A 26,315-nucleotide genomic window follows, 5' to 3' on the forward strand; every position below is an offset into this window, starting at 1 on the left:
TTCCCTTCAAAGTCCTCTCTTTGAGATGTAGCACTTCTCCCATTCCTGGTAACATTTCCTGGGAGTGAGATCTGCCGATTGTGGAGTGTGTGTTTGAGTTTATTAGTTTGGCATAAAGCAACAACCACATTGGTTTTAGCCAAAAACTCTGGCTGAACGCGATGTGTGCAAGTGCGCCGTCTTGGGTCAAAGTCCAGTTTTGGATGCACCGCTTCTCCGGATGCTTCTTTGTGATGAGTTCCCATAGACACCTGATCAGTTCAGGGTGGTGTGCTGATTAACATGAGGAGCAAACTCTTTATCAACTAAATGTGATGTTCTCTTGAACAGCTGCCATTGCGGCGTGCTGAAAAAGAAATGCCAAAGTCACATGCATGATTGTACAATAAATGCCCGAATTACGCATTTGATCAGCTGAGCACGATGAGCGCACCGCAGGCATACAATACGCAGTGGCATGTTTGATAACTCCAAACTACTCGTCTGTTACTGTCAGGCTCCCCCACCGTAGACTGAGTTGTTGCCACACAACTGGATGTTTGGCGCGGCGGGTGATTTGGATTAATAAGGAGGTGGGCACTGAGTGATCACTCCTTTGGCTAAAAAGGTTTTGAATAGCGAGCCATGAAAATGTCTAGGCCTTTATGTCCATCACATTCAAGACAGAGTATCATGTTAGGTACAAATGGTGACAAGTGGACAGGACTTGGCCCTCTTGAGATTCTTATATTCCTGCCATAACAACCAAAAATGTCTTGCACTTGTGATCATCAGCCAGACACACAAGTGAGACTGGGCCACTGGTCTTCTAGCATCAGGGCACATGCTGGCCTGTGACTGTGATATGATGCTACAGGAAGCTCTGATGCCCGTCAAGAGATCATGTGTTCATCACATCACCCATGTCAGTGCTGTCCATCATGTGTAGTAATGTGGCATCCTACCCAGAGTCCTTTGTAATGTCAACGGTTGGCCAGTTGTTACATTCAAACAGCCTGGTCTGATGACGGCTTGCAGTAGATCGTCTTCACCATGAGTTCATCTTCTGGCCAGACTTGCACATGGACACAAAAACAAATGACCTCCTCCATCATAAGACCTTCTAAAGGCCACCCTGCCTGGCTTGACAACACATTCATGTCATTTTACAGGAATACATAAGTGACCTCAGCTCCCTTATCCCTGGTAGAAGGTGCACGAGACTTTATGGGGCCTTAACTTCCAATCTGTTGTGATTGACGAGACTCCACACCAGGGCACACTGCCCACCAAAGAGGGTTTATCCAGTGGTCACTACCTGTGTAGCTAGTTTTCTTTATTCTGACTTTAGGGTCATTTCTTTCTTTTTTTTTTTTTTTTTTTTATTTATTAATTTTATTACAATCAATACATAGCAATCAAGTTTTTACAAAAAAAAAGAATTATGCTAAGAACAGATCGATCCCCACCCTTGAGAGAGAGAGCAAGCCAAACGGTGTAAAATTTAAGGCTTTTAAAAATACCTAAATCAACAAATTCTCTGTGCTTTATAAAATCATTTCAAAATATTACTGATTAGATCCTGCCATGTTTTGAAAAAGTCTGCACAGATCCTCTAACTGAGTATTTGATTTTTCCAATTTTAAATAATATAACACATCAGTTTCCCACTGACTTAAAGAGGAGAGTTTGGGTTCTTCCAGTTTATCAGAATAAGTCTGCGTGCCAACAGTGTAGTGAATGCAATCACAATTTGTTTGTCTTTCTCCACTTTAAGACCCTCTGGAAGAACCCCAAACACAGCTGTTAATGGGTTAGGAGGGATTGTGAGTCCAAGACTGTCTGAGAGGTAATTAAAATTTTTGTCCAGAATAATGTTAATTTGGAGCAGGCCCAGAACATGTGACCTAGTGAGGCTGGGGCTTGGTTGCAACGTTCGAGGTTGGATCATGCCCTGGAAACATTTTGAGAGTTTTAGTCGAGACAGATGTGCTCGATATATAATTTTGAGTTGTATAATTGTATGCTTTGCGCATATGGAGCTTGAGTGAATTCTCTGCATTGCTACTTTCCACTCCTTTTCTGATATATTAATTGAGAGGTCATTTTCCCAGTGTCCTCTTGGATCTTTGAAAGGAAGGGATTGTAAAAGGATTTTATATATTGTAGAGATGGAGTCTAACTCCTTGAAATTGAGCAATAATTTTTCCAGCGTGGATGAGGGTGCAAGATGAGGAAAATCTGGAAGGTTCTGTTTAACAAAGTTCCTGATTTGAAGATAGTGAAAGAAATTTGTAGCTGGAATGTTAAATTTGGAACGTAATTGTTCATAGGATGCAAAGACGTTGTCTATATAAAGATCTCTAAGCAAGTTAATTCCAGATTTTTTCCAGATATTAAAAACTGCATATGTTTGTGAGGGTTGAAAGAGGTGGTTCTTTTGCAGGGTGCCACAGAAAGAAGCTTCTCCGTCTTAAAATGCTTTCTACATTGGTTCCAGATTCTAAGTGAGTGGAGCACAATTGGGTTATTAGTGTATTGCCGATAACGTGTGTTTATTGGAGCACAAAGCAAGGAATACAAAGAAGTACTGCAGGATTTTACTTCTATTGCGGTCCATGCCTGTGTATGTTCTTCTATTTGTGTCCAGGTTCTTATCGACTGTATATTTGCCCCAGTAATAAAACTGGAAGTTAGGTAGAGCCATGCCGCCTTCTGCCTTTTGTCTTTGTAGGGTCGCTCTTTTGATGCGTGGATGTTTAGAATTCCAAATAAATGAGGTTATTGTTGAATCTAATTGCTTAAAGAACGATTTATTAATGTATATTGGTATGTTTTGAAATAAAAAAAGGAGCTTAGGAAGAATATTCATCTTAACAGTGTTAATTCTTCCAGCTAGTGTGAGATGAAGGGTTGACCATCTATGCAAGTCTTGTTTAATTTTTTCCATACAGACACTAAATTTTTTGATAAAGAGCTTTATGTTTACTTGTGATGTTTACCCGAGGTATTTAAACTGTTCTGCAATGATAAAAGGAAGGGTGTCTAATCTAATATTATATGCTTGCGAATTCACGGAAAGAGTACACTTTTATTCAGATTAATTCTGAGACCAGAGAGCTTTTGAAATTCTGTGAGTGCTGCTAAGACTGCAGGCACAGAATTTTCTGGGTCCGATATATACAGTACCATGTCATCTGCATATAATGAGATTTTCTGTTCCAGTCCTTCTCTGCTAATCCCCTTTATCTGATCAGTATTTCGACAATGTATTGCCAGTGGTTCAATGGCAATTGCAAACAGCAGTGGTGACAAAGGGCATCCTTGTCTTGTGCCACGTTCTAGTTTAAAGTAGTCTGAGCAAATGTTATTGATGCAAACTGAAGCTTCTGGGTTAGTATACAGTAATTTAATCCATGCACAAATGTTGGGCCAAACCCAAACTTCTCCAAAATAGTAAAGGGTCATTTCTTTCTTACGTGTCACCAAGTTCAGTGGCTCCTTCCAATTTGTCAGAATGCTTGGCGTGTATTTCATGTTTTCTGTTCATATTTGTCATTGTGTGGAATAACTAAGGAGATGAAATGTTAACATTTTAGTGCTCACAATCCTGTGGACCTGGAACGAGACACCGAAGAGTTATTTGTCAAAAGCACAATGGTGAAGATCTGAGCTCCGAGTACTGTGACAGTCGCAAAAGACCCCCAGAGACGGAGAGCTGTAATGTGCAGCCATGTGAGTTCATCTGGATTACAGGGGAATGGTCTGAGGTGAGTGCAAAGTCTTCTGGATTACAAAAGTCTCACAGCGACACCCACTAGAAGTGACATAACATTCTCAGATGGCCACAGTGGGCAAATCCTGGCCTGGCAGCAAAGCAGCAGCCAAACTTGGACTTGGGCACATCCAATAAAACCAGTTTACAACTTCCACTTAATCTGTGGAGACACGAGGAGAATGTGAAGGCAGCGACAGGACAGTGACACAGTAGGACTAGCCCGCCATGCCGCTGATAGTGAGGGTGCAGGATGTGTCAGAAATGATTTATTATACTTGTATGAAGGGGCACAATGATAACAGCTGATCAAGTGACCTCAACTGCATTGTGCGCTTTCTGTTTTTTATTGTTGTTTTTCTCTATTTTACTTTTATTAGTTGATTACTGATTGCATTGCTTGCTTTGATTTTCTGGACTGTGATGCCACTTTGTCTCAAGTCGTGTGCTTTGTGTGTGCTTTGCCTGATTTAAGGATGAACCAGAGTTATGAAGATTGTCTGAATTTCTACTTAATAAAGCAGACTCAGTTTCAGGAGCGATTTGTTTTAAGGAATAGAACATTGCCTGTCCAGTGGCCTTTCAAATTTGTTTTGCCCTTCCTGTTGCTATGCCTGTCTTTTATTTTCACAGTGAAACAAACCAGGCAGCCATCCCACTTACACATATTGCATTTCCACAGCCATGCAGTTTGTTTCTGTTGAAAAGACCCAAACGGGCCAACAGCTTTTAATCTCAACTCTGTCGTCTATTGGGGGTTTCTGTATTCCCACCACAGCCCCACAGATACAATACAATGCAATACCATTTATTTTTGTGTAGCCCAAACTCACACAAGTAGTGGGCTTTAACAGGCCCTGTCTCGACTCTCTAAGAAGACAAGAAAAAAGCTTAGTAGGGCAGAAAAAAATGGAAGACACCTCAGGAAAGGCAGAGAGACCCCCTTCCAGGTAGGTTGGGCGTGCAGTGGGTGTCAAAGAGAAGGGAGTCAACACAACACAGAACAGAACAGAACACAAGTCATCCTCCATACCATATAACAGTGCAACAGAAATATTACAAGTACAGAGCAGAATCCAACAGCAGATGATATCCCATAATAGGATTTGGATTCAAGATGGGTAGAGTGACATGTGTGGTCACTAATGCCAGGCCCAACTGGTAGAAGACATGCAGTAGGGGGCACTTGACTGTTTGCAGATTTGTGCCCAGCGTTGCCAAGATTAGCTCCAGGCCCCTCTGAAATTGAACGGGATTAACCCTTTTTTAAGAATGTTAGTAAATGGATATGGAGGGTAATGTGTGTCCCTGTGCCGAGTTGATTTGTGTCTTGTGTCCAGTGTTTTGATAACGGATGAAAGAAAAATATATAATAATGTCACGGGATTCCCTTTAGATTTGTTTCCCAGCTGCACTTCAGTTTGTATTTTTGGAAAGCCTTGCACCCTCGTGGTAAACCTGTTAAAAAGTGATGAGCCAGCACCCAAGCCATCTTTAGGTAGGACAGCTGCTAGTGCCTTTCAACGGGTTGGCCATGGCATCCTGCGACAGGTTCACTTTGAGCCCATCCATCCATTTTTATAATAGAAGGTTTGGGAAGGGAAAGCCTGTGCTGGTAGAACTGGATATAAAGCAGGAGAAAACACAGTGACGTACAACAATCACTCCACAGTCCACAGCTGATTCAGAGGAAAGAAGGCGTGGAAACTCCTAATAGAGAGCCTCTGTCCCGGTGGCCAAACTCACCCCGGGGCACCAATGCCAGCCAGAGTCCCAGTATGTTGGCCTTGATTGACCTATAAAAGCCCAGTAAAATATCAATGACAATGGAGCTCTGCATTTCAACCCATTTTTTGCTTATCATGATGTCAAGGTTGGGGCAACACGTTGAACGTTTGTTGGCCACACAAATAATAATTTTAAAATACTCTGTAGACGTGACAATACGACTACTAATCTATATCTATAAAAGCCAAATACCACTGAGTCACTCATCACAAATCTCCCAAACCAGGAGGACTTGGGACATGAAACTTGGAATGTAGGTTACCCCTGGCCCAGAGGCGCTTGCTAAGGTCCAAGCGTGAAATTTCAAATAGTTTTTTAGACCCGTTTGTCTGTCTGTCTGCTTTTCATGACAGGACCACTTCACGGATTTAGATTGTTTTTTTCTCTAACTCGCTTGAACATTCAGTTGATTTTGTAACTTTCTCATAGCGCTAAGTATCAGAGTTCACTTGTGGTACCAATTTATTAGCGTGAATCCGAGAGAGACTCATCGGGCTGCGGGTCCTCCTCACTCACGTGTCTGCCTCGGGGCGTAACCTTAACTCCGATTCGTTAGCGAACGAGAGAACTACTTCATGGATTTAGATCATTTTTTTTCTAGAATTTGCTTGATCATTCCGGTTGATTTTGCGACTTTCTCATCGGGCTAAGAATCAGAGTTCGTTTGCAGGAGTGATACAGTTGTGCCAATCCGACACAGAGGCTGTGGGCCGAGGGGAGCAGGAAGGGTGACGTCAGGAGTAGAGAGCTGGGCGGGGCCTCCTCGCTGTCCTGTGTCACTAATGTGCTGGTGAAGCCACAGGGGACGGCTACTACTTTATATAAAATACTCACTCAGACCCTCACCCACCAAGACAAACACATGAATTTAACTTTTGTGTGAACATTTTGCAATCAGAGACTTATCTCCATAACTTATCTCTGCTGTTAGTTGGGTCACAAATTGAAATCCTTTCATTCATATAAAGAGCAGCAGGTCAAGCCTCCCAGGTTCAAACCCTGCGCCGTCCCATTGTCTTTGTGGAGTCTGCTGCTCTCCCAGTATTTCCATCCCCAAGCCCATAACTGGCCCTGTGTGACGTAGCCCAGCGATAGACTGATGGCCCCCTCCAGGTTGTTTGTTTCTGCCTTGACACCATTACTGCTATTATAAGCACAGGTCCCTTGCAGGCCTAGCCTGGAGACGGCGGACAGATTACACAGGTAGGTGCTTTCATGTCCATTCATAAACGTAATTGTGTCTGTGAGATCCTTCCAAGGCACTGCGGTAGTCACCCAGCTCACCTTTTTTTACACAGATTTCCATTACTGCTTGGTGGTCCGTGAGCTCTTTTAGCTCCTAAAATGCCTTTCTGTCCGTCCCTCCCTCCAGTGTTCTGTAAGCTGCGGACGCGGTTACCAGAGAAGACTTGTGTCCTGTAGTGAGGTTTATAGCGATAAGGACCATTATGAATATGGATATCAAGTGACCTCCAACTGTCCTGGTGTGCCCCCCACCAGCATTCAGGCTTGTTACCCTGAGGAATGTGTGGCACCCGCCACTTGGAGAGTGGCAAACTGGGAACGTGTAAGTTCAAGCATAAGCCATCAAAATCGATGACAGCTACAGCTCTGTCACCGGTGTTCTGCTGAATGCTGGGCTTAAATCTTTGTCCACTTTCTAACCAAATACTTTTATCCATTAAGTGTTCAACAACTTGTGGAGATGGAGTCATGCAAAGACGTGTCCAGTGCTTAGATGGCAGCGGTCAGAAGAGCAGTGAATGTCCAGTAGATATGAAGCCAGAGGAGAGCGCCGTCTGTCACATCTTAGACTGTAAGTATCACAGACGTCACCACTCCAAGACTGCTGGCACACTGCAGTGGCACCTTTGTCTGCTAGGGTTTCTAATACGCTGCCATAATCCTTCATTTCAGGCGCATTCCCAAGAACTTGCTATGATGTACTGAGACAGACAGGCATCTCCGAAGACGGAGAGCACTTGCTGAATATTCTTGGAAAAGTCGTTAAGGTTTGTCATCCTGGATAGAAAGGGCATCCTTAGAGAAATGAGCTCTGCTCTCACATCCGAGTATAAAAACAGCATTTCAGACCTGCGACCACGTGGTGACGGCTCAAGTTGAGAATGAAAGCGTATCCAGTGCAGGGTTTTTCCCCACATAACACCGTATACAGTATATAATATATATATATATATATATATATATATATATATATATATATATATATATATATATATATCGGGGTATCCAAAATCTGCCATAGTGGTTTTGTTCAAAGTAAATAACTTCTGATATTGCAGTGTTAATAACCGTGGGTGGTTTCATCAGGACTAAGTTAATCGTTTGTGAGTTACGGTAGCCACAGATTCCTGACCCTCCAAAAGTGATCAGCATTTGCCAAAGATTCCCAATGAAAATCCAAAGCTCAACATTTGATGTGTTTTTCCTTGTGATCGTCCCACTCATGTGTGTGTTTCTTGTTTCTTTTCGTTAATTTAACTGTTTCAGGTGTAGTTTTGGACGTTACATACTCACACATCCTTTTCGTTGCGTCCCTCTATCTTACAGCGATTTATGTAGCTGACTTTTTTGCCGATGATTCAGTACACTGTATTAAATGTGCCCAGCTTGGCGTCGTGGAGCTTTGGCACACAGATTCATATTCACAAAATGGATTGAAGGCCAGAGGTCCACATGACTATCATCATCATCGTCTAATACTGATTTAGACCATTGATGTCAGGTAGAATGCCTAGAGGGGGCTGGGTGGTCTTGTGGCCTCAGACCCCCTGCTGATTGTTTTTGTTTTTTCTGACCTCCCAGGCCATCAGACATTATTTTATTCTTTGTTAATTATTATTGCCTAATGTTTATTTTCTTTCCTTTTTTCTTTCTTCATTTTGTAAAGCCCTTTGAGCTCCATCATTTGTGTGAAAATGTGCTCTAGACATTAAAAATCTAAATGTTGTTGCCGTTCACAGACAGGCAGACTGCTCCCAGAAAAATGAAGCCAATCATCAGTGTTCAGATACCCCGTTTTATTCTGTGTTTCTAGCATTGGACCCTGCAGGTGTTGAGAACATGCCCCCCACGTCATTATGGCAACACCTTCCATGTGTTCATCATGCTGGGAATGCAGACTAGAGGAGGTGCCATAATGTCGAGGTGTGTGTGTGTGTTCTTGAGACACGTGGCTTCATTTTATTTCCACACACTGGTCCTGCCATGAACATGAAAAGGCTAAGAGCAGAGACCAGCGTTCATCACACCACACATAAGTCCTCGCCCTCCTGGCGTACGATACTTGTGTTCGTTAATCCAGACTTTCTTGTTTTTTCCTGAAAAAAGTGGGACACTGTGTGCTCATCATCAGTCACACTCCATCGGTGCCAGTGTGTGATAGGATGTGTGCTGTAATGTACCCTGTTGGCACCACTGCTACAGTCCACTATAAGCTGAGCCACACTAGCCATCTGATACTTGGTACAAGTTGTGCCCCCTCTGCTCATCCTTTGTATCTGCAGGGTGGTTCTGACCAAAGAATTGCTGTTGGCTGAAACTTATTAGGTTGGTGAGCCATTCTTGATGCATCTTTGCCTCTGTGATATGTGAATGTGCCAGAGTGGTGTAATGGTGTGGTCATACTGGTGTATCTGACTACCACAGCCACTTCAATGTTTAGTTGTGTCAGTTCTGCCTCTGAACTGGGTACACACTTGCCTACCTTTAAATGACACCGAATGGGCAATCGGTTACCTGAAGAGGGCGGGTGTACCTAATAAAGTGGCCACTCTGGGAACCTTTCAAATAAAAAGCTCACTTCAAGTTACTTAGGTTTTTGCACATCCAGGGATACTTTTTGAGTCCAAAGGAAAAATTACATGTTTGTTTGTCCAGCTAAAAGATTTATTGGTCTTGTTTGCCTTACAAGGTTCTCCCTCGGTGTTCCACAGAGTCCTAAAGCCCAATAAACGTTACTGCACGACTGCCAGACAGGGTGGCAGTGACTGCCAAGCATGTAATCAGTAGCTAATTCTTCTTTCTAGCAGAAATCCTGTCTTAATCTGGCCTCTCATTTCTTTGTTTCTGGACTCGCTAGGTGGCTTTATGTACAGCCTGCTGTGTCTTGCTTAGTCAAGACGTCTTTAGCACCTCCATTTGTATGCTGCCTGTTCAGGTCTTTTGCTAAGGCAGTTATTGTGTTAGATGTGTTTACAGTAAATAACGTCGTTCCTTACAAAACACTCGGCCTCCGATGTCCACACACAGGTGCATAGGACCGGCTGATTTGCTGTCACATGCGTCGCTTGTCACTTCCCAACTCTTTAGTACGATTTCAACATAATTAAGGAAGCCGTGTTGAATCAATGCGTCACGGGGCACCCAGTAATATAATATGAAATATTCTACAAAGCTCTTCTCCTGATTTCCCCCCGGGATTATCTAAATATCCTAATTAATGTCTTTATTTGTCAAGGACTCCAGAACTTCTCAACACACATTGGGAGTTTCCTCCGAGTTTCACCCTTTTGGTCCACTCTAGATGCCTTTCCTTCCTCCATTCTGGCTGTTAAGATTCCCTTATTCCCTGAAATTTTCCTTCTCCTAAATCTTTTTCTTTCTCAGAGACTCTTTGCTCTGGGAACAATTACTGCTAAGGGAGTTTTGACCCCCTCTTGGAGGTCTGCTGACTCTCCACCTAATTATGTCTACTCCTTCTCAAGTTCTCGATTGCGAGGGTCAATAGGGCACCATCGTTCAGGGGCTGTAATGACGAGTGGCTGCCTTAACTCCTGATATGTCCATGTGCACCAGCCATACCGCAGGTGTGGGGGGGTCTCTGTTTCCCAAATTATTTATCCGTTTTCTATGTACTCAGTTTTCTTTTCAACCTCTCAAATAAGGTTTCTTTGTGTGGAGTTGAGTAACTGGGTGGGGGCCACCAAAGCTCGGGCATTGTTCCCTGTTGTTTTGTTTTAATTACAATCTCAGTAAAGTCTGGTAACTTGATAATTATACTCTTCTCTTTCAATACAAATGTGATGACCAAAAAGTAAAACCCTTCCTCCAGTTCAGAATCAGCCGTCCTGCCACACTGCTAGACCAGGTGCCAATCCGTTGCAGTAGCCCTTTGATGCCCATACCCCCCACACACACTGGCCAATGCCAATTAGGCACTGCCAGTCAAGCTAACCTAGAGAGTCTTTTCAGATGTCGCAGTGAGTTCAGTGTCCCCAGAGGACAACTTATGTAGATACGAGAAAATCACACAAACTCCTAGCAGACAACGACTGGGTGTGGGTTTTGAACCCAAGGACGTGGATTCATGAGGCAGCAGTGCCATCCACTGTGCTACCCAAGCCTATCATACCAGGACACATTTTTATCAAATCAATCAAAATGCAAAGTTGGAAGGTATCTGAAGATCAGTCGATGGACATTGGGAAGCAAGCATTTCCATAGACACACGGAAGGGTCCTTTTTCTGGTAAGCACGATGGGAATGAAATCTTTAAAACTCCACAGCCCTCAACAAGATAAATTTCAGACCACCACATACATCAAGAGGCGCAGAGAAACGAGGAGCCCTCAGAGTATATCTGTGAATAGAAACTTTACAAAACAAGTCTTACAATTAGCAGTTTAGATTTGGTAAGAGTATCTGGTGACGAAACCTTCTACCTTCTTATTTTAATTTTAATTCCGGTTCCTCTTTGTCGATGGACCTTGTTGTTGACGTCCTGTATTACTGTTGACTGCAGGAAGCCTCTCAGTGTGAAGATTTGTCCAGTGGTGAACTGACGGTCGTGTCGTACGGAGAGCACTGCTGGTTTGGGATTAGGTAGACTCGATTATCTCAGCAGGAAATTTGTGTGCAGCAGGAAATACAAAAACAGATAAACACAGACAGCCAATGTCACTGCAAAAACGCACACTCAAGATCAAAACACAAGACCAAGAAGAATTACTGTCATCAGTACACAAAATAAGAATAATACTGGGCCAGAGGCTGGGGGTCTATGGCAGTCCACAGCAATGCACTCCCTGACATTCTGCCATTTTGTTTCAGCTTGTACCCTCCCTCCCTTCCCATATTTCATCTCCTGGTTTTCCTAATTCTGATTTACTCAGTCATAATGTCTTTTTACCTGTAGGTCCTAACATCACAAATACTGGACACTTTAGAATTCAGTCTGCTACTCCGTTCTGACCGTTGTGTATTTGAGCAGTTGTGATGTGAACAGGCCATTCAGCACAACAAGCTCATCCATCTTATTCACCTCGATTGTCCAAAATATTGTCAAGTGGAGATCTGAATGTGCCACTCTCCACCACACTACTTGGTCACTTAGTCCCCGTTGCTGTGGCTCTTTGCATGAACGTTTGTGTGAAATGTGCCCTTAAGCTCTCAGCTGTGTCCTCTTGTGTTTGGTGACGGGTTCCCTTCATAGTTTTACACCCTTCTGCCAGGTCACCTTCTACAGTAATCTTAGTTGCCCTCCGCTGGGCTTCCTCTGACACTGCTGTCTCTCTTTTGTAATATACGGACCAACACAGTACTACAGGTGAGGCACATCAAGGCGCTATATAACGTAACACCCTGTTAGCCTTCTTCATCACCTGTCTGGCTGTAGATAGTGACAAGTCCCCCATGACTACCAGGTCCGTCACACGTCTACTCATCCAACACAAATCTGCTCATTCAAACCTGCATGCTGCCCGAGCCCCTCTATAGTGATCTGGCGGACTCTCTGCTTACATTAGAATGCCCAGGTGGGTGATGGGGGGCATCAGAATGATGAGTTTGAACCCCCACAGATTTTTTTTTCCAGGTTTGCCGGTGACTGGAGTTCTTATTTTCTTTCCTCTGCATGTCCAACAGTCAAATTTTACTTATAATCTTACTGAACTTGTACTTTTATGTGATGCATTCACGTTTAATCTGTTTATGGTTTATTGATCACCTGGGCTTAGTAAAGACGCTATACAGCCCACGAAAAGTAGTTTGCGACCTCCGAGACAAAGAGCGTTACGTTTACCTCCGCTGGTGTGTCTACATTGTGTTTACCCGGAGACACAAGTAATAAAACGTTCCGGTAATCTGTCTAATTGAAATCCTTGTATTAGAAAGATTCCCAGAAAGACTTTAAAGTATATTTCTATCATGCATGGATTACAATTTTATTTTTCCACATCGTTCAGTCACACAAATCATTGCGTCTGAGCTTGTTTTCATTAACCCAGGATTATTTCATGAAGGTGCTGACAGGGCGTTCATTTCACTAATTCACGATTGTTTTTGTGGGGTGCAGATTTATTGTGCTGGAATGCAGACTGAGAGTCCAAGAGAGTACATCACTCTTGTGAGCGCTGATGGAGAGAACTTCTCAGAAGTCTTTGGATTTAGGTGGGTGTCTCTCTGTCTCTGTCTGTCTGTCTGTCTGCCTGCCTGCCTGTCAGGGCTGCTCTGTATCTGTCACCATATCTGTGCCTCTGTGTTCCCCTCACAGACTCATTAACCCCACCGAGTGCCCCTACAATGGGAGCCGCCGAGAGGACTGCATTTGCCGAAAAGATTATACTGCGGCTGGGTTCACCAAGTTCAGCAAAGTAAGGCTGGACATCAACAAAATGCAAATAATAAGTGAGTAAAAAAGCAAAATGAATTAGAAAAACAAAACAAAAAAAAACTTGTCAATTCAAGCACTCGGGCGTATGTCTGCTAACATATAGCAATATGGAGAGTTATTTTTTTTTACCCTTCTAAGGCACAGTTAGGGTATGAATATGCAAAAGTGTTCATTTCAATGATGTCCTTCCTGCACAGGGGAAAAGTCACCGGAAATACTTGGGGGCCTTGGAATCCAAGGACAAATAGAGTCTGTGGATACAGAAACACACTTTAAGGGGCTCGTTGAAGAGTCTCATATTCACTTCACCCAGTGTGCAACATGTTTTCAATATTAATGCAGCAATCCGTGTGCTGTAAGGAATTAAGTTGGGTCCCATGGGAATGCAAGTCTCAAGATTAGTGTCACATTCTAAAGTCCACGGTGGGACCCCAATCTGTCACGTCCTGACTTACAGTCCACTAGGTAACTCTACAGTACTGCCAATATTAGAGGTAGCACGAGTGAGTGAATTTGTACCCACAGTGCATTGTTCACACTGAATGAGCACATTTGTATTCATGGTGCCCATGCCACAGACTGAAGGTCTTTTCACCCAGTGGCCTACAGCCTGGCCTCACTTCACTATAACATCATTCTCAACAGAAGTCCACCTTAAGGCACTTCACAGCCATAATACAGTTGTAGCCACGGTGTTCCTGATGAAGCCACCCATGTGGGTTGGCACTTGTTTTCTTTTATTAACTCTGTTCCACTTCTATCCAAGTAAGCACAGACACATCATCAATCTTGCGAGCCCTTCCTACAGCTCTGTTACGTCTCATGAAAATCAAATGTGCTGCTCTACGGAAAATTAAGTGGAGGAATTCAGGCTTAGACATTCACACTTCCATTGTGTGTCAGTGGCGGGACTTGCAGTGCACTGGGGACCATCCTGCCAATGTTTTAGTGAATTTTGAATTTGTTTCACATTGTTCTTGGTGAATAAACACATATTTGTATTTTTCATTGTGCCTATCCACATTAAAACCCATTTAACAGAGGGACACAGTAGACTTATTTCTATATATCTGCAGGTTACCTGACCTGCTCAGGGTCACACTGGGTGTTAGTGCTGGTGTTGGACCCTTTGTTCAGTCAAGCCAGCCTCTTAACAACTTACTAGGAGACCAAAGTGCCTGTTAGATTTGTGCTGCAGTTTGTATCCACACAAGAATAATGCAAGTAAAAAGAAAATCCTACAATTATTGACTTTTCAGCTATTTAAAATGTAATCGTATAACAGCGAAAAAACTCAGAGTAGTATTGCAGAAGTCGTATTCAGAGTTTTGTGATCTTTAACATCATTTCCATGTGAGAATATAACTATGTGACCCCCCGTTCCTACAGTTCCCTCAGCATCAAAACAAGCAAGAGAGCCCTGGCCGTGTGTGTCCCTGTCAGGACGCTTTAAAACACATCTGAGAACACTGAGCCACTTCGTTAGAGGAAATGTGATCTCAGCAGGGAGGGCTCAGCAAGTGTGAGGTGGTCTTCTGTCAGCAGAGGTCATTGTACATGTGAGCCTACACACCGTGTGCAGTGCCCCTCTCTTTCCATCACACTTGAACTACATAATGATCATCACCACAAATTAAAATCACTCATGTCATGGACGCAGTTCCCATAGTTCCCTCACCCCCAACCCTCAATGCTGGTTCTGTTTGCCTTTCATAAAAAAATAACAAAGCAGCATCTGAAAACTATAACTGCTTTATAACTTAGGGGTAACATATTAAATAACTTGGGCAGACAATACAAATGACAGACCTTGAATTGGTAATTCAGAGTTTGTGAGATGATTAAACCCTTAAAGTAACTAAAGATTTATATGCGCCATTTGCTCTTGAATTACACACCCTGAGTGTATGTTATGTTTTTGAATGATGCTACACCCTCACAAATACGTTTACTTTGAAAAACACATGCATTTATTATCCATGCCACTCCAGCATTTTTAGCTCTTGAAAAGGAAGACTTCTAACAACGCTCTCGAGTGCAGAATACTTCTGAAAATGCCAGATCAGCCTTGCAATGTGGATGAGTGAAGCCGCAGACTCTAACTGAGCGCTCACTTATCTGTGCTCATCACGTGGCTTTCCCTTGTAAATTTTACCATCCCACTGCCTGATCGTTCGCCTATTCCAACATAGCACCCTATGGCATAGCATCCTTACTGTGTTGCTTACCTGTATGCCTCTCAATTGCGTTTTGTGCAGTTGGAATGCTGCTTACTGTACATGTGCAAAAGGCAAATCCTTTAACAGTCGCTACAGTCTGGCAGTAAATCCTGAGGCTGACAGTCTTACCTCACGACACCCTTCCAAGGTTTTTTTTACTGATATATGCATACCCAAGGTAAACAAACTTCAATGTCATATGTGCTTTCGTTAGCTTCAATGTGGACGGAGATACTTTTCATAAGCAATGTGAAATCGCTAGTGTGGACATTTTTTCAAATTAAAACGTAGTAATATAGACACACACACAAATCCTTCCAGGCAGCTGAGTAAGAAAGTCACGTCCACTGTTTGATTCATCATTTATCCGAAGTTTAAAGACTAGAATATCATGAATAGGAAACAGCCTCCTTTCAGCTTTTGCTAAATTTAAAATACCAAAAATGTGGAGTTAATATACAGTATATGGGAAAGACTTGGCCCCGTTCTCCATGACATTCTGTGCCTTTCAGATATTAGAACAGTCACACATCCTGCACTTTATTTTTTCAGTGTATTTACTGTACTCACAAAGGGAGTCTTAACAGAGAAAAGTACACATGTAATAAAAATTGTGTTCTTCACCCCAAAGCTGCTGCCGTGCCATTCTGCTTAAACAGCCATCCCCAGAACCCCCACCTAGTTACAGTGTAACTTAAGCCTTCTTATTGTGAAAATATTTGAGCGTCAGGGATCCTTCAATCATTAGCACCCCCTTGTGGTGGCTCAATGAAGACGTATCTCTTAAATATAGCCACCATTTCTCAAAGAAACAGCCTTTGCCTTCTAATTCATTCACAAAAAAACACTAAAAGTACAAAAATACTAAACGTGATGGACCTATGGACCAATCACACTGTAGTCAATACATATACTGTGTTACTTTTTGTTCTTTTATTAAAAACGTCTAAATGTTGTTGAAGAACGCTATAAAAATATACTTGTATCAGTACCATATTACCCTTTGTTATGCTACAGGTGCTAATCTTAAAAGACACAGCGTCCCAGGGAGCATGTGCCTCAGTCCCAATAACCAAACTCACCTCGTCAAAGCTGATCAAACTCGGGCCGTGTCTCAGACAGACTTGACTCACCTAACCTCTACAGACATATCTGTTTGTCTTTGTGAGTTGAACTGCTTCCGCAGATGCCACCACTTTTCAGTACAACTGAGTTCAGGGCCCTAAGTTAGATATTCTAAAATGTGGAATTTCTTTTCTCCAACCCATTTTACTCAGCCCGTCTTTTTTAGGTGTTAGATATCGGTCTCTCTGTTACTCAAATTACTAATGCAAGTCTCAAAAAGGGCAGCTAGCATGTAAAAAACTAACCAATGATTTGCCGTCGGCGTGGACATGTTGCACGGTTTCTGTGTGAACTTACACGTTCTCAGTGCTCCAGACTCCATATGGTAGATGTCAGGCATTCCTCAGGATAACAAGCTTGACCACTTGCTTAGGGCACATCAGGACAGCTGGAGGTCACCAGATAATAGTCCTTATTATGATAAATCTCACTGCAGGATGCAAGCCTTCTGTTGTAGCCGTGTTCACAAATGACCAAGCACAGGAGAACTGCAGAGAAAGTAAACAAACAAGCAATTTATTACCAACCATGTCAGCTGTACAGAATTTGATCTGGCAAAGCTGATACAAATAAAAAAAACAACAGAAGGACAACATGAACCTTCATTTCTTGCCAGCCCATAATCTCTCTGTTTAACAGAGACACGCTCAGACCATGAGGCGCAGCAGACTGTGCTTGTCATGTCTCTCTTTAGCATATTTAAATACAGTATTTAACATCAAACATGTAATAAGCAGGTGAAGCTCTAAGAATGATGGGAATTGCAGTCCGGTGTTCCAGCTGATAACATTCAGAGGCCGTGCCCACAAGTCTCTTTAACTGTGCTTCACAATAAGAGACCTTTTAAGGTGTAACATGTCACATGACACTTCTGACCTGTGTTGCGTACAAGACGTGAATGAAAATAAACTTCGTAAAATGAAACAAAAAAAATTCTCAAAACAGAAAGTACACACTACAAAGACATACGTAAAAAAATGTGTTACTATAACACAAAGGAGATGACTGTATAGGGAAACAAATATTGCTTCCTGCCTTCAGGACAGTAAAGATCAAGTACAGTACATGTTCTGTAATGTTTTGTGGTCAGAGGAGACAAAAGGAAATGATTTTGGTAAAATGACACAGAGTTACATATACACTGCACATACCAGCTGTGAAGAAGAGGAACTTGGCATGAAACGGACTCCACGTAAAATGGCTTGAAGAGAAGAAATTCCACATTTTAGAATATCTAACGTAGAGCCCTGAACTCCGTTGCACTGAAATGTGGTGGCGTCTGCAGAAGCAGTTCAACTCACAAAGACAAACAGATATGTCTGTAGAGGTTAGGTGAGTCAAGTCTGTCTGAGACACGGCCCGAGTTTGATCAGCTTTGACGAGGTGAGTTTGGTTATTGGGATTGAGACGTATGCTGCCTGGGATGGTGTGTCTTTTAAGATTTGCACTTGTAACACAACAAAAGTGTATCCTCAGCTAGGATTAAAACAAGATAATACGGTACTAAAGAAAGCAGACCTGGTAATGATGCGGCTTTCACACTTATGTATAAACATCAGAAGGACGGCCACTGGACAGTACAACTTTTTTCAACGTGGTCTTTGACGACTGTCCGAAACATGGGCAGCCGAAGAGGTTTTCGGTCTGTGCATGGACGAGCTTCTAGATCCACAGGTAAGGTTCACCTGTTTAATGCTCTTTGGGAACAGTCACATTGTTCCAGAAGTAGAAGAAGATGAAGCCAGGCTTGCAGACCAGCATGATGAGTGTACAGAACGTCACACCAGTTAGTAAAGCTGTGGATCACATACTCTCCCATCTTTCATTATAAAACAGCAAACTTCTTAAATAATCTGCAGTGCACTATTTTTGTATTAGTTATGATGCTGATGAAGATGAGATTGCATTTCAGGAACACAGATGATAGTAAAGGGTTCACAAACCTTATATTCAGAACAGGTTTATTGACACCTGACTCCATACTCAGCAAAGCCGGCACATCCACGGCAGAAGTTTTGTGTAAACGGCTCCATGAGACGTTCATCTGCCTGCCACTTGGCTGTGGACGTATGGAGCAATTTAATAATATTAATAAGGTGCAATGTAGGATTTGTGATGAGTGCCCTGGCTGGCAAGAAGTTCAGTGCCACCTAAAAGGCTCTGAGGCAGCATGTTGTGATGAGAGCCATATTTAGAAAGAAAAATTCACACTGGTGACTTAAATGGAATACTCCATCTAAAAATGACATTTTTTTTATATGTCACTTACCTCGTGCAGTTTGTAGTGATGGCCAAGAAAAATGTATGATGCAATATAAGTAGATGGCAACCAGCGCCGCACAACAGCAAACAATGTGAAAAATGTCTATGGAGAGAAGAAAAAAAAAATCATGTTATTACTCTTCTTCTTTAATAAAACCTCTGTGTGCGTCCAGGTGTGCGTGTGTGTGTGTGTCTTTGGTGAATTGCGCATGCGCGGGGCCACACGGCACGTGTTCAGTCTCTTCCTGTTCATTCCCTGTGTGTGCAGAGAGAGAGAGAGAGAGACAGACAGACACACGTGAGACAGACAGACACACACACAGGCGCGCGCGTGCGTTGTTGCAATGTTACTTTTCTTGGGGTTTATTAAATTACAGATTTTTCAAATGTTCTTTTTTTTTCCTGTACTTAAAACTCATTAAAAAAAAGTGTTTTTATCGAGCAGTTCGTAAGGCTATAGCGCAAACTTTTGCAGTGTTAGTTTTCTCTGTTGTTCAAGGTTTTCTTAGTGTTATTCAATGTTTTTACGTTTAGTTTACTATTACACTGTGCATTCAATGGTGTAATTAACTACATTTGTGCTAAAAAAAAAATATATTTACATACAGTTCATACGGTCTGGAAAGGATTAACTGTATTTACATACAATCTTATGGGGGAAATTACTTCGGTTCACGACCAAATCGGGTTAAAACCAGAGTTTTGGAACAATTATGGTCGTGAACCGAGGTTCCACTGTATTACTGTCAGACAAAATTACAGGCATTTTACAGAAATACAAACCAGTATTACTGAGAGAGAAAATGAAAGGCACACAATACAGTGACGCATATTACAGCCACATACAAGGTCCCTTGCCATTTAATATAGACTGTTCATACTAATGTTTATGCACTACTGTTCTAGCGCCTGTTATTGTAACGGGCTTAATGTCTAGTATTACATAATCCACATGTCCACTCATTTGTTCACAATGTACAAAACATTTTTTTTCCTAATATAATAGATACTTTTCAGAAAAATCAGTGCACATCATAAATACAAAACTAAAGTCTCATGGAACTTAGTTTTTGAATTGAAGATCTGTCTCTCCCCCAAAAAGCAGTTTTTTTAATCTCCATTCTGCATGAAAACATAAGATTGAAATCTTCTTAGCCATCACTATAGACTACAGGCGGTAAGTAAAATAAACACTCCACCCAACCATTTTTTAAGAGTCTTTCTGGTTGCCAGTGTCATCAAGGGGTGGTATGCCCAGCATGGCTGTGTTCCCCAAATTCACAGTGGGTATCAAAGAGGCAGTATGGCCCTGGAGGAATGACAGGATGGCAAGACAATTTCTTTCAGACCAACAGATGGGGAGGGCAAACAGTAAATAGGCAGGTTGTAAGCTCTTTAAAGGCTTATCAGGAACCACCAGATAGCATCTCTGGCCCCAGATGACTATGGGTTTGATCTAGAAGTACTCCTCAAGCACTCCAGCACTCCATGCCAGGACCAAACTCAGTCCGTCTTGACTTGAGAAATCAGTTATGTGCATGACAAAGGTACACCATATGGGAAAAGAGGCAAAGGTACAAGGAGTGCTTGATTGTGACTGTTGGAGAGTGAAGACCCCCACCAGATAGGAGAGCATCCTGCTCAGGAAAGTCCGCTGGGGCAGCAGGTCTTCTGTTTTTAAATATTTTACATGTTACTCTACTCATTAACTTATTGTGTCTGAAACAATAATTCCTTGATTTTTGTTTTGCTGACAAGAGTGGCTTATGGACATGTAAAAGAGTTGAGCGGACATCTCTCAAAGTAACTATGAAACAGTAAATTAATCAGTTGAGTATGTGAGGCCACGCTGAATGTTTTTCTTTTTAAGACAAAGGATTATGATTTTTCTCCAAATCTTTAGAAATGGGAAGTTTTCAATAACTTGCACAATGCGTCCTATGCCATAAATGGTTTGCTAGTTTCCTTGAAGAACGGGCATACCAAATTTCAGCAAAACCGGCATACTGGGAGCTGAGATAGACCGATATGACAACAGCAGTAGGTGGTTTGTATATTTCAAGGGAACACATTGAAGAAGAAAGTGTGTTAAGGCCTCACAAAACCACAGGGGAAAACAAGTCTGGGCCCCAGGTGTTATGATTTGTGCAGAATGTAAGGCTTCAGAATGGAGGTTGGTGAGGCCCAGCTCTGTCAAGATAGGCTCCAACTCCCTGTCAGCCTTGATTGGTTGGGTGGGATGGGGGCTTCATAGGTCACAAGGGACAATAGGAAGCAAACAACGCACTTAGGGGATCAGGTGGGAAGCTGCAGCCTGTTAAAATCATGATGGTGGTGAAAACCCTGGAGGTCTCTTGAGAGCCTGACCCTGTGCCAGGAGGACTGCGTACGACCTTGTGCACATCATCTGACTGTTCGGGGGCCCACTGACTGACATTAAGTGTTTTCATTTCCTCAGCCACAGACTGGCTCTTCTCACAAACCTCAGAAGGACACCATGTTCCATTTGCCACTGCTGGAGACTGTTACAGTGCTGCCAAGTGTCCACAGGTAAGCAACAAGTGGTGTGTGCCGTGGCATGATCTTGTGAAGCTGCGCTTAAACAGTGTTCACACAAGGACAAGAACTGTTGGCATTGCCAGTTCTGATGTTGGTACCATTGTGTTCAACTGCCCAAGTGACACTATTGAATTAGGACTCTTAAGTTACTCTGCTTATTTAAATTAATTGATATTTTTATCTAATGAAAGGGTAAATAGTGAAAGTTAGTCAAACTGAGCAAAGTGAAAAAATGATATGCATCAGGGCGAGTTGGGTAAAGCCAAATACTCATTTTTATAAGACCACTTAAAAAAAGAAAAATTAGAGAAGGCCAACACAACGTATTCAGAGTGACTTTAACAATTGTACTATCACTGTTGTGTTAGAAAATAAGCTTGAGTTTTAAAAGAGAGACTTTTGTAACTCCCAGATGTGTTCAGTTTGTCCAACAGCTTTAGCAGCTCTCAATAGCTCAAATTCAGCCTGCCAGCTCAGGGTTTTGCTTCCACACACAGCTAACATTGTGCCATTGATGTCTAAGGCAAGATTCCCCCTGGCCAGCTAACTGTAAGGGGCTTATCACGCTTTGTGTGTACGGAGCCACTTACAGGATGAGTGACTAGCGGGAACACTCTGAGCAGAGCCAACACCTAATCAGCTCCTAAGACTAATGAGGGCAGGCTGATCACAAAACATCATAAGGATTAACAAGTCAGTTAAACAAAGTGAAATGACATATGGGGGGCAGTCAAGAGGTGGTCCAGTAGCTGATGAACTGACTTGTTTACCCAAATGATTTCAGTATACATAAAGCACAGGTAAGGAGTGGGCTCTGCAGAGATGGCAGCAACATTACTGGGATGGACGTCCACATACCTGAAGTGGAGAGCGGCCTACTCCTTTCTTGGTGCTCCTGGTTCCAACGTCAGAACTCCATTTCTGGATTTTTCTCCAGCATTCAATACCATCCTGCTTCACATACTGATTGGGAATTCAACAGCATGAATATCAACCCAACTGTTACATCATGGATTCTCGACTTTGTTTTAAAGCAATTGGAATAGTTCAAGTATATGAGACATTTTCAAAGGTGACTCTCTCAGATACAGGGGGCTCCTCGAGGCGGTGCTGTTAGTATTTACACTACAGTACAGTACTAGTGACCTGAGACGGGACAGGGACCATCATTCACTTATCAAGTATGCTGGTGACACTGTGGTGATAGGATGCATACTTGGGGAGGATGGAAGCCATGACTTCAATCAAGGACCTGTTTAGTAAATTGGTGCAATAAGACCCTCTAACTCTGAATGTCAAAAAGACTAAATAAACAAGACTTGACTTTAAGAGGCAGAAATCTGTATGTTCACTATTTGTTCTGGGGAAGAAGGTACAAAAAGTGACTACATACTGTATAAATGTGCAGGAACTCACCTGGCTATTAATCTAAATTGGAATATTAGCACAAAAGTCTCTATTCTAAATGCAATTAACACTTATTTATAAACGTGGACTATTTAAAGTGGACAAGGACATCATGCTGTCTCTTAATTGCAGTGTGATCCAGTCTGTCATTACCTTCAGTATCACTGTCTGCTTTTGTGTTCTGACATTAAAATTTCAAAAACTGGAAAAATATATGAAGTTTGGAGCAAATACTGAGGAACCTTTCTTAAATACTCCAATAATTTTATTCCCACAATTTTACTCCACAAAAATGACATATTGCACCACAAGAATGCAGGTCTCTATTCCGGGCCCCCAGTTCATTTCTACCATTGGAGTGTCCTCCATCTCCTGTAATCCAAAGATAAGCAGTCAGCTCCAACCTGGACCACATGAAATGAGAGTGGTGGGCTACCCCGGCCATCTCTTCTCTCCATTTATCAGCCTATGAAGCTGCTTTATTCTCCACACCAAAGGTGACTCTTTAGTGCCCTCCTCTGGACAATCTATTTGGGTCCTTCTCCAAGTGCATCCTGTTTTTAGGTACATCCTTTATACAAAGTGCCAAATAAAGGAGAGACATGGCAGTTGCATCAAACTCACCAGCCTTCTGTTCATTCATGAACTTCATGTTTACACCATTCATTTGGTCTGAACAAAGACTAAACAGACAGTGAAAGGACACCTTGGTGAGGACTGCCATGGGAAAAGATTGTCTCTTTACATGATCATTAACCATTTAGTCTTTGTTTTTTAGGGTCGCTTCAGTGTTGATCTCTCTGGAACAGGCTTTTATATCACTGAGGAAACAAAATGGGTCTCCCAAGGGAACTACGCTGTGGCTGAGATGAAGAGGTCTCCGGTAAGCCGGCTCTCATTTCTCTCCTTAGTCTGTGCAATCAATTCATATTCTTCAGTTTCTCCATTATCACCTCATCAATATTAACAATTTATTTACATAGCATCTTTAAAAGTAAGTTCACAAAGTGCATAAGCTAACCTAAAACAGCTCCGGGTCAGTGGCCATGTGGAGTCTGCATGTTCTCCTGACGTCTATCACCATCGTACTCCAGGGTAGGTTAAGTGGTGTGGACTCTGGGATGGACCCTGTCCAATGACATTTCCTGCTAGGATAGGCGCTGGTGCCTCACAACTATGATCTGGATTAGCTGAAGGAAAGAAACTTTTAATGTCTATTTTTTAAAAAGTCTGCATGAACTGAAACATTACTTTTACATTTAAATATTTACCACAAATGTATCCAAAGTGTGTCACAAATTGCAATGTTGTAACCGATTCCGTTGCCCTGCAATCGGTGAGTCAATTTTCTATTTCATATAGCACAGGGGTGTCCAGCTCTGGTCCTGGTGGGCCGCTGTGGCTGCAGGTTTTCATTCTCACCCTTTTCCTAATCTGTTTTCACTGCTAATGAACTCCTTTTCCCTTCATTTTAATAGCCCTGCTTTTAGGGATTCAGGCCTCTGAATTGATTTGTTTCTTCATTAAATGGCAGCCAAAGAGAAATAAGATGTGAAATGAGCCAACAGATGATCAGCTAAACAGGAACATCGGACTCCAGCCAGTTTCACTCCAACCAGTTTCTTAATGAGAAGCCATTCTTGCTGTTAATTAAAGCTGTTACTGAATATCTTGACTTCTTGCTACTCTCATTTTGCCACAGCAGACTGTTGATTTTCTGTTTTTTCTAAGAACACCATCAAGATGTTTTGGTGACCTGAGCAGACCAACATAAACGAGACCCTCACCTTTCTTTATTTTGCAGTTAGCTGATCATGTGGCGGCTTGTTTTGTGTCTCATTGTTGTTTGGCTGCTCATTAAAGAAAGAGAAACAACAAAGGGGTCTGAGTCACGTCAATTAAAATGAAGGCCAAACGAGTGAATCAACAACAAAAATGGCTCACCAATTAAGAAGATGGTTAGAATGAAAACCTGCAGTCCACCAGGACTGGAGTTGGATACCCCTGATATATGACCTTTCATAATGAACCCAATGCCATCCTGTTCTGCAGAACCATACCTCCCCGTATATCGATTTTACTTTGTGAGCCCTTTTGTAAATTCTTCAGGATGACATAGTAGTTAGTCACCTGGCCTGTATATTATGGTCGCCACTATGACAGTGTTGCACAGAGGCCAATCAATACACCATACGGTACATCATTAGCTTCATTCTGTCCCAGAGTACGGCCTTTTCTTATCACTATGAGGATCTGAAAGGTGCACCATTAAAGGGAGGCTAACAAACGTCACAAGACCTGCCATGTAAAATACAGCAGGCTGCTCATCTCTCTGTAGCAGGACTTGACACTTAACTTTTACTGGGTTATGATCTTTGTGTTTTATATTGGTATGCCTTGTACTGTATGGCATCATATAATACACATTTTTAATGGCCTATCTTGAAGTACTGCCAAAGCAGACAGTTGATGCTAGCATTATCAGCAGCAAATAACAACAAATACTGCAGGTGTACAGTATATGCTATTATAAATACAGAATATGGAAAGCTGTACAAAGGGGTCACAATTCTGACTTCACTTTCTATGGATTTACATGGTTCTGTCATCTGTGAATATAATTGGACCTGTAATCAAACAGAAAGCTTAGCACAGTCACCAGCACTGGAAAGTGCCGCAAGTCTTTTAATTTAAAGGAAAACTCCACCCATAATTTTTTTTTTAATGTTTCCTATTCCTTGTAGTTTGTAGTGATGGGTGAGAAAAAAAAAATGTAATCTGATGTTTTTGTGAAGAACGGACATAGCAACATCTCTGACAGAACAGCAAACATCAAAAAACATTGACGAAAAAATCTGCCATTACTCGTGTCGCGTAATCCACACATCAGGCCATCGAGCCATATGCGGACAACATTCCAAAGGCACGTATTTTTATTTTTGCTAAAATAGTTAATTAAATACCTCTGGAAAATGAAAGTAGTCCATAAACAGGGAACCCTTCACATAGTGTTGTGCTTTTGAATTGAAGACCCCCTGCCCTTCACTGGTCAAGGCCTCTAATCTTCATGTTGATAATCGCTGACTTCCCATATAACACGGTGACGAGTACATTCATTCTAAAGACGCTGAGTGAATGTTGTGTTAATCACCCAATAACTACACCATAAAACAAAATGAAGGACAACTCATCTGAGAGTTTATAGAGCAACAGTGAAAATGACATTCGGGATTGACACCAAATGCTGCCCAGAATTACAGGCCATGTCCTACTTCAGTGGGCTAAGGAACCTCAATCCTCAGTGGGGAAGGGACATCATGAAGGTGCATTTGGTTTTGAAAATCCTGCCTGAAAGAAAATAACCCAAGTGAAATCTAGCAGAGGTCTCCCACTAAACATGTACACAGCGACACCTAGTGGGACAGTGTGGAAGTGCTCCTTACAGAGACGGTGTTTTCAGAAAATGAAAATGCTCCTTATTGTCCCGTGTACAGAGCTCAGATCGCACTCTCCGACACCATCATTAGTGAGGTGAACTCCCTGACATCAGAATGTCCGTCTTCCTTAC

The 26,315-nt window shown here is 42.2% G+C and overlaps 1 protein-coding gene across 4 annotated transcripts in view; it reads left to right on the forward strand.

Annotated features, from left to right (window-relative positions):
• Positions 1–26,315, forward strand: part of adamts9 (ADAM metallopeptidase with thrombospondin type 1 motif, 9) — a 235,057-nt gene that overhangs the window by 203,028 nt on the left and 5,714 nt on the right. For 3 of the 4 annotated variants that reach the window (XM_039772882.1, XM_039772884.1, XM_039772881.1), the window contains 8 exons: positions 3,579–3,749; positions 6,915–7,109; positions 7,229–7,358; positions 7,460–7,554; positions 12,858–12,952; positions 13,056–13,189; positions 21,240–21,331; positions 23,526–23,630. In XM_039772882.1, coding sequence (XP_039628816.1) covers positions 3,579–3,749; positions 6,915–7,109; positions 7,229–7,358; positions 7,460–7,554; positions 12,858–12,952; positions 13,056–13,189; positions 21,240–21,331; positions 23,526–23,630 — 1,017 coding nt within the window. The remainder of the gene's footprint in view (positions 1–3,578; positions 3,750–6,914; positions 7,110–7,228; positions 7,359–7,459; positions 7,555–12,857; positions 12,953–13,055; positions 13,190–21,239; positions 21,332–23,525; positions 23,631–26,315) is intronic. The other variant, XM_039772885.1, reaches the window with a different exon arrangement.

Source organism: Polypterus senegalus, chromosome 12, assembly GCF_016835505.1.
Source record: "Polypterus senegalus isolate Bchr_013 chromosome 12, ASM1683550v1, whole genome shotgun sequence".
NCBI lineage: Eukaryota > Metazoa > Chordata > Cladistia > Polypteriformes > Polypteridae > Polypterus > Polypterus senegalus.